Below are 9,021 nucleotides of genomic sequence, written 5' to 3' on the forward strand. Positions count from 1 at the left end.
TTAAAAGATTTAATTATTTAACGTAGGAACCTTTTTAATAACAATTTTTCATGTCCCTACCATACCACATAAATTTAAAATCGTTGAAATGGTCAGTACGTATCATACAAAGTGAAGTTAGCTCGTTTTTTCGCGAAAGAGGGTAAAAACTTTTTGTAATATGTGAGAAAAGAGAAAATCAGTTATGAAATTCGATAACAAATGTGTCAAGCATTCACCAGGCTCATCATTTTCTCACAATTCTAGAGATATACATAGTCAGATATAATTCTTATCAATGATTGATAATTATAAGGATGTTTAATTAACGTAGAATAATCATTTCCCTGTTTACCCAAAAGGGTTGTATTTTTTCATGGCAGATGAGTCAAGTTATTATTTCTTTGATACATACAAATATCTTAGTGTCTCAAAGCACAAATTCACATTCACCCATATAACTTCACAATCATTCGATTTCGATCTTACTTGCTCTGTTACCCAGAACTCTGATATTTTTTATAAAACACATACTAGTTATAATTCTGTCATTCGTATTTGAAGGTATGAAAATTATTGCATTCGGGAAAAACACCGTGGACATAAAGAATGTATTATAGCTCCTTGCATAAGTCTAGCCTAGTACTACTATTAATAATAACAAGATTACACTGCAACAATTTGATGATGGATTTTTTTTATGTACAGGAAAGCGCGGCCAAATCCACGAGAGCTTTCATTGGATTGAATTTTTAGTTTCTTCCAAATTGGGAATTATTTTATCCTTCAGTTCGTTCATTTTTCGTTTTCTCAACTATGCTGATTCAGGAACAAGGTAAGATTATTGCATTACTTTTTCACATAGGTACTAAAAATTACTAAATTTAAATCGAACGCAATTTATCCTGCAATACAGGTTGTGATAACATTGAGAAATAAAAATAAATCTTGTAACCATACAACTATTACAATTACATCGATAAATTCACCAAGAGTTTGTATGCATTCATTACTAAAACGGAAAAACGTACCTCGTGGTAATAAAACATTTGTATGATTCTACATGATTATAGAAGAGCAATACTTTTACATTTATCCGAAATAATTCTTCTAAAGATTTTAAATACAGCGACGTCTTAAGCAAAAGGCGGTTTAAGTGAAATGAAAAGTTTTTATTACACACTTTAAGTATCCACAAGCGGCTTGGACTATTTTACAATTTCGCGATCATCTTTTTCTTATTCGCTTATACAAACTGAATAATTACAATACAAATGTTACATTTGTATGCGTTATCTATTAATTTGTGATTCTATTTATCATAATTTATCTATCTCCTTTTTTTCTGATTTTTATGATTTTATCTTTTTTTAATAATATATATATATTCATAAGTGGCCACTCAACTGTTACATAAGCACGTCAGATGGGTAGAAAGCGTCGGAATCAAAGTATAGACCAAACAAGCCTGTCCATTTTAACCCTTTTAGTCACAGAAGCCACTACAGTGGCACCCTATTTGTTCTTTTTTTTTATCATTTTTTTTAATATCCCATGCAAAATCCTGAATGTTTTTGCATTATCAGATAACTGAATTGCGTGACTGAAAGTGTTGAATGATATTTTTGACTTGTAGAGAAAGATATATTATATTACCAGCTTATGAATTCAAAAAATCTCTACTTTTCTGATAATCAGTATGTGATGGTCAGTGTATTTTGTATTATTGATCTTAAAAACTTGAAACATATTCAAACTTATAAAAATCATTCATAATTACGTTTTATTTGATTGAATTGAGGAAATTAGAAGACGATCTGAAGCACGGGGAAGACCTAGAAAAATGTTGTGCCAAAACAAGGGAAAGAGTAGCTAACAAAATAAGAACGTGCTGATATAACACTGGACCAGCCAGATAGACAAAGTTAAAGTTATAACTTTAATGAAAAAGAATTTCATCCCATGAGGCTTTTACAGTGCAATTAATTATGCGCAATGTGAGTATAGAACTGAAATTGAAACTGGCTGATACTAACACCAGATAATCAGTCAAAATGCAGATAATACGAAATTATCCTTTTACTTTGCAAGCGACTAACTAAACTGGCGAAATACGGATACCACCCCAGGTTAGTAGTAACATAACATAACATGTACACTAGTCGACGGCTGATGCACGATAAATTAGCGATTAGCGATAAATTATTCGCTTTATCGCAATTTTGAAATCCTCCAAGATATTTTCACTTTTTCTAATGATCATCACTTGGTGGTTATATTTCCATGACATTCAATGACAATAACAGTTTCATTAACGTATTCATGTCGTATTAACTCACGATTATGGTAAATTGGAAATCGTAGGTGATAAAAAAGCTAAGTATAAATAACTAGGCAGCAGCTTCCTCGACCACGGGACTCTCAATCACCTTATTTTCTATTTTCGGCAATTCAGGCTCTGTAGTATTAACTGTCACTTGTTCAGCAGCTTTGTTAGTTATGACATCGTCACTTTCCGAAACACGTTGTTGTTCTTGCGGCTGCTCTTGTTCTTGTTGCTGCTCTTGTTCTTGTTCATTTTCTTGCTGTTGCTCCTTCATTACGACCACGTCTAAGCTGATCTTCAATTCGTTTGGAGTTTCGGAAATATTGGTCATTTCAGAATTTGATATTACATCCTTGTCTTCATTGTCCGCGCAATTTGCTCCAACTTCAGTGGTATCATTAACCGCAAAGTGATCAGTGGGTATCTGCTTCTCTATCTGATTTCCAGCACACTGTGCCTGTATGAATTTCCCATCACCTTCCGCCAAGTTATTCTTACCTTCCGTATTTGTTCTTTGCATACCGCCGCCTGGAACCGGAAGGCTTTGTTGCTGTGTTGTTCTACCTCTACCTCGACTAGTCATATGTTGCTGATTGTCAGGCGGCGGAAGAATAGGAATTGCAGCCTTTGGTCGTCTCATAGGAACTGCATGCTGTTGTTGTTGAGCTGGACTATAGTAGGTACAACCCTGTGGCTGAAAAAGTTCTTGAGGCGGCGGCGGCCCTTGCGGCTGAAAACAGAAGTATTGGTTTCATTCAATCACTCAGTCGTGACTAGGGTATTAGAAGATACGATAATTTCAAAAATTTCTTCGCTCATTGCAGAACATTTCAGAAAATGACTGCTAATAAAACTAGCCGTTATCTACCAACCTGTACAGGCGGACTGAATCCTTGATATCCTTGGAAGTTAGGTTGAAAGGCAGGCCCGTTCGGTCCCTGCACGTAGTTGATCATACTGGGAGGTGCACCCTGAGGTGGTAAGAACTGAGGAGAAGGTACCAAAAATGGAGGGGGAGCAAAACTTGCTGGTTGACCTCCTGGAGGCAAGGGAAGGACTGGTTGTCCAGCTAGAGGAGCTGCCGGTGTTGCTACTGGCGGAGCCTGTTCAAAGTGACCTGGAGGATATCCTGAAATCGTAGAAAAAGCTTTTGTAAGTAACCATTCACAATTATTTAGTGATTGAAAAGTAGGCAGCTGATGTTTCATCATCCGATCCAAAAATTCATGAAACTCGTAAGTGCATGCTATTTCACACATTTTTTGAATAATTGGCTATTTATTAAAGTAATCCAAGTTTTGTACTACATACACAAAATATTTTACACAAATGAAAGAAAAGCCTTATGAGAAAAGCGTTTTTAATTATGAAAAAGAAAGCAAATATCATAGGGTGCGTAGGGAATCTCAAGACTTGCACTACGAATTTATGATTAGCAATATAAATACTTATTTTGAAGAACAATGCAGAGATGAGGTATACCTATTTCTTGTACTTATGTGGCTAAAAGCTAAAAAATACAAGCGACACAAAAAACTATAACTAAAGGTAGTTTGCTGAAACTTGTCCATCATTCAGTTTCTAAAATATCATTAAAGTCAGAGAAGCAGTAAGTACAATGATGTTGCAAACTCGTTAAAAGTGCATTGAACATGTAATTGTCAGATGATCTGCGAATCAATGAACAGCATCAATCAACTAGAGCAATAGTTAAGTCGAGCACACGATACTACTCAATCTTTTTGTCAATCTTACCTTGGGAATCTAGAACGCCTCTTGAATTTCCAGCTAAGAACATGTGAATACAAATGTTAATAGTAAAAGTAAAAGTAAAGTTTATAGAAAAAAAATTCTTCAAAAAACCCAGCAGTACTCTATTTTTAAATAAATTTCATTAAAATATACAATTAGTCTACGGTCTGCACGTCACGTTCACACATTCGGAATAAAGTGCTGCAGAAAATACGTGTTAAATAGTCGGTGCATTGATGAGAAAATATTTGGGCGAGGCTACGTTATAAAGTCTTAATAAAGCGAATGATTTTGACTGCTTAAATACCTTGTGGGTAATAGCCATGTTGACCATGCTGAGGCTGGTAGCCTTGCTGTCCAGGACCTTCTGGAACTGGTGGACGCTGGCGTAGGCTCGAATACCGTTTAGGTCTGTTACCGGCTGCGTCATGCTGCTGTTGGCGAGCTGATTGCTGCTGTGGCAGCTGCTGCTGTTGCTGTGGTTGCTGGTGCTGTTGTTGAATACGTGGAGGAATCGTACCGGGGCGAACTTGACCTGGAGATTGAGCATAAAAATTTTCTGTAATGACAAAAAATAAGCTGTTAGAAAAGAATTACAAGTCAGGATGCTCATTGATTATTTCGTCAGACAAGCATAAAAACTCACTGTTCTGTCTGTTGCTCTGTTGAAAAGATCCTCCGTCATTGACATTCATTTGTTTCATATCGTTAATCAGATGGTGATCGTCGATGTGGTTATTGTCAGCATTATTTCGCCTATTATCAAGAAGAACTGAGCCAGATCCACGACCTTTAGCTTTATAATCCAATCTGTTTGATCCTGCATTGTTAGTGTTACCACTCGCTTTGAATCCCCGACCTCTGGCTCTACTGGCTGCCAAACTTACACTCTCCTGAACCTGCCTTTTGTTCGAATCACGAGGCGAGGATTTGTGATTCATTAATTTGTCTGCATCCCCGCCACCGCCGCTTCTATTAGGACTTTGACTATGCGAATTCTGTGTCAATTCCTTCTTCCAAGCTGGATTTGTCGGCTCGTTGGGTGTCTTATTTTCGTTTCTGCAATAAAACATTGACGTTGAATTGATGAGTATTTTACATTTACACTTTCTAAAATACTTTGCTAATGGCATCGTATTTTTATTTTTTTTTCTCATACTCACACTGGTGCGGAATTATTCGTAGGAACAGGCTTCGAGTTTGGAGACTCATGCTGCGGCTGAAGAGGTGGGAAATTTCCTGCTTTAGGTTGAGACTTATTTTTGTTGCTATACCAAGCCGAAGAAATAACTGGTTCTTCTGGTGTGGTTGACCCGTCATCCTGTGAACCAAACACATCTGCGTTAGAGACTACATACACTTTTGTTGAACTGTGAAAATTTGGGCTTGGAATTAGTCTATTTGAACCTGAAACTAATTGATTGTTTAAACATTAACTAATACTAAGGAGCCAGCTGGTACATAGTGACCTGTTTTCTAATTAAATCGAAGCAATACAACAGAAATAAATTCTCACTTTATTATTGCCACCACTTAATGCAGGAAACTCTTCTCCACTTCGGTTTGTTTTTCTAGTGCCACCTCGACCAACTGAAGGAGGACCACCTGGCTTTCCATATGCATCTTCATCCTCCCAGTTTCGCGTGTACTTGTTTGGACCACGACTATTATTAGAATAAAGATAAGTTAGCCGAGTACCGTAACTGATACCTTTACACAAAGTTGATACTGATGGTTTAAGAGTAAATGTGGTGGAAAAAATCTTGTTTTCGCAGACAGTAACCAGACATTTGTTTGTGGTGCAATCAATATTTCTCGTTTGAACTTTTTTTAATTCTTTAATTGTCTTACAATTAGCTGCCAATGCTGACAATATCTTGCTGAATAACAAGTCTCTCTAAGACTTGGTGGTAAGAAATGTTAGTCTGTACATAATTCTAAATTTCAGTAATGGTAATTGAAGTCATTTTACCCATATCTTCTTCTCCGTCTGGCTCTAGGTGGTCCTTCTTCATTTCTTATATCATATCCATAAACCGCAACTAGTTCGTCGTGGCTCTTGGGTGCTTGTTCGTCGTCGTTATACCTGTCATGATCCCATCGATCCTCCTTGTCTTTCCAGACTTTCTTTTCTTTGGCCTCTCTTTCATTCGGAGTTTCTACTTTTTCTTCGGCTACCTCCTCCGTTGTTCTGTCATCGTGTTCGTAAAATGTACCTCGCTTGGGGATATACTGAGGATTACGTCTGTCTTCATCATCATCCAGCTTGCGCTGCGGCTTATCTTCCTCCTGCCCATCCCCACTCTCCCGTAAACCACCTTCCTGCGAGTCTGCTTCAGACCCGCTTTCGCCTGTCTCATATTCCGAGTCATGATGCTCCTCGACCTCTGTCACTTCGTTATTCTATTGAATAAAAAAAAAAAAAGATTTTGTACAAATGCAATATTATCGTCTGCTAGAAGCTCAAAATTAATTGAAAACCGAAATACAGTCATACAAATGAGTGACCTAATTTAACATATAGAGCAATTACTGAAACAGCATGCCATAAGTGAGTTACAGTTATGTATCTGGGTGAAAGGCAGCCTACCATCCAGCTCCAGTTTTCATTTACACAAAAATAAGAAGGCCAGTGTAAGTATGCAATAAGAAATAAACCACCAATCTATTTCCAGTAGAAACTCAAGCTTTGCGACATGTGACCATAATGATGATTATCAACACGTCATCAGCATCTTACAAGTATTAATTGAGAATATGAAAATAGTTCGAATCAATGATGAGACCTGAACAATACAACTTGAAACGATGATTTGAATTAGTTTAAAAATTTTTTATTCAAACATCTAACTCACAGTAAGCAACAGATGGCATTCATTTTTACATGTTCCAGATTCTGATGTGCGCTGAACGTGAAACGTTTTATGGCGATTGTAAAAATTCACATACGTCAAATAAACAGAGTGATATCATTCGTTTGTACATTGTTTCCTGCTGACATGACGATTGTCGGTGGATGTATTGAGCGAGTAGATAAAAACCGAGAAAACTGAATACAAACAGTGAAAAAAGTTGCCATCACATGAACTTGTCAATTTCCACTTAGCCAAACGACGTGTTTATTTTTCGGCATACGGTGATATGGTAAAGGACAGAGATTTACATTTTTTACGATTGATATGACAGCAGAAAATCCAAGATACTAATCTGTAAGTACACGGGTACGTAAGTGTACAATGTCTATATCCATTGGCACGGATGTCAAGATGATTCTAAACAGCAGAGTCAAATTGAGCCTAAATATAAGTGACATACGAAGGGCATAACCTGAGAAAACGATGCGGCAAATTTTTCTTCTGTACAATTGGATGGTATATTACTGAATCGAACGTTATCATACCTGGGAAGATACACGCGAATTAGTACGAGAAATCTTTGAACTTTCGACCTCATTCCTCCGGTGCGATCAACCTTCATCGACAAACGGTCAAGTCAAGCCGCAAATACAACGCCCGTTTACGTTTAGAAATATACATGTTAAAAGAATAGTTGTCAATTGATACTAACCTGTGTTTCCTTTGTTACATTTAACTCGTCATACGAATCCGAGAGATCTTCGGAACCTCCAGAATTATGAGATTTTCTACGGCGCCGTGTATCCGACATAATTAGTTCGGTGAAGCCACACACGCTCAAGTTCCGCTCATATTCCATTCGCGTTCGTCGCGTTCCGTTTGTTCATCGTCCCCCTATCGTCGTCACGAGTAATTAGAATCCACTGCCATCATGCGGTCAGTATACCGCAGAAGCCGCGAAATTTCGAATTTTGATATCTCGGAACTCATTATTTGTTCAAAGAATCAACGCATCAATATTCTGAAGGACGTCGAATGCCAAATATCAATAGAGAAAAATGCGACAAAATCATGTATTAGAATTTTCGAAAATAAATGGCTATTCAGAATCTAAATCCGAGTGTAATTTGTTTGAATAGGAATAACTCATCACTGACTAATGACATTGAGTCAGAGATGGGATAAGCGATATACATCGATATTTTGACTATCGATGTTTTCGTTTCACGGGAATCACCTACTGAAAAGATATGAAATAAATATGGAGAAATTTGTGTGGGTATAATTCATTTTATTCCAGGTTGCGTAAAATGGTAACAATACATATTATACATCTCGTATCCTACAGAGGTACATTGCACCTGTACGCAGGCCGGAACTTGAACTGCGCTTTAGAACTACAATAAGATCTACCTCGTACAACATTGTTCATATTCTGCTGAATGCATGTACATACATCATAGTTTTTTGTCCTTATACAGTATAGTCAGACGTCTATGTAACATTCGTTCATTATATTCCATTTTTTGTCTGGAACTCCAATACTATTAAAGATGTTACACTAATTATAACGACTAGTATATCAGTATGTTGATTATTGGTATATTATATGCAGAAACTGGGTAAAATAGTTTACACTGACATCTGCACACTTGTACTAGGAATAAAGCATATTGAATAAACTGGAACTGAAACTTGGTAGTTATGAATTTGTGATTTTCCACTTCCATCACTTTAAGAACCCAGTGCAAATTTGATGTTTTTCAGGCGTAAGATTTGGTTCATTGCTCAAAGCCTGTCAGAACTGAGCGTGATGATTCGATTTCAGCATCTTCCAAATAATTCTTTGGGTCGGCCTTGCATGTTGCAACTTTCAGATATCGGAAACGTTTCGTCTCTGAATGATTTTGCTGGGCTCTTTTCACGCTAATTAGACCCTCAGTGATATGAAAGAAGCAAGGGACCAACAGCGGAAAAATTTCGAAGGAAATCTGTAGTTTTTCGGTTGTGACTTTTGATGCGTTGCTCGCAGCGTATTGGGACCGCGTGCAATTGATTCCTCTCGCAAAATTACGTCGGAATAGTACCCTAAAGAATTATTTGCAGCAC

The 9,021-nt window shown here is 37.1% G+C and overlaps 1 protein-coding gene across 3 annotated transcripts; it reads right to left on the reverse strand.

Moving 5' to 3' along the window:
- Nucleotides 1-789: 789 nt before the first annotated feature.
- Nucleotides 790-7,771, reverse strand: LOC124407224 (protein CASC3-like). Of its 3 annotated transcripts, none has more exons than XM_046883172.1 (9): nt 7,625-7,771; nt 6,030-6,460; nt 5,574-5,721; nt 5,221-5,378; nt 4,704-5,116; nt 4,365-4,616; nt 4,061-4,093; nt 3,178-3,434; nt 790-3,035 (listed from the first exon to the last, which is right to left on the reverse strand). In XM_046883172.1, the coding sequence occupies exons 1-9, from the start codon at nt 7,769-7,771 to the stop codon at nt 2,370-2,372; spliced, it is 2,505 nt and encodes an 834-aa protein (XP_046739128.1). In that variant the 3' UTR covers nt 790-2,369. The 3 variants fall into 3 exon arrangements, with proteins under 3 accessions (XP_046739128.1, XP_046739129.1, XP_046739131.1); XM_046883173.1 differs by having other exon boundaries at nt 4,365-4,592; nt 7,625-7,770; XM_046883175.1 differs by lacking the exon at nt 4,061-4,093 and having other exon boundaries at nt 7,625-7,770.
- Nucleotides 7,772-9,021: the final 1,250 nt, after the last annotated feature.

This window comes from Diprion similis, chromosome 6, assembly GCF_021155765.1.
Source record: "Diprion similis isolate iyDipSimi1 chromosome 6, iyDipSimi1.1, whole genome shotgun sequence".
In the NCBI taxonomy this organism is placed as follows: Eukaryota; Metazoa; Arthropoda; class Insecta; order Hymenoptera; family Diprionidae; genus Diprion; species Diprion similis.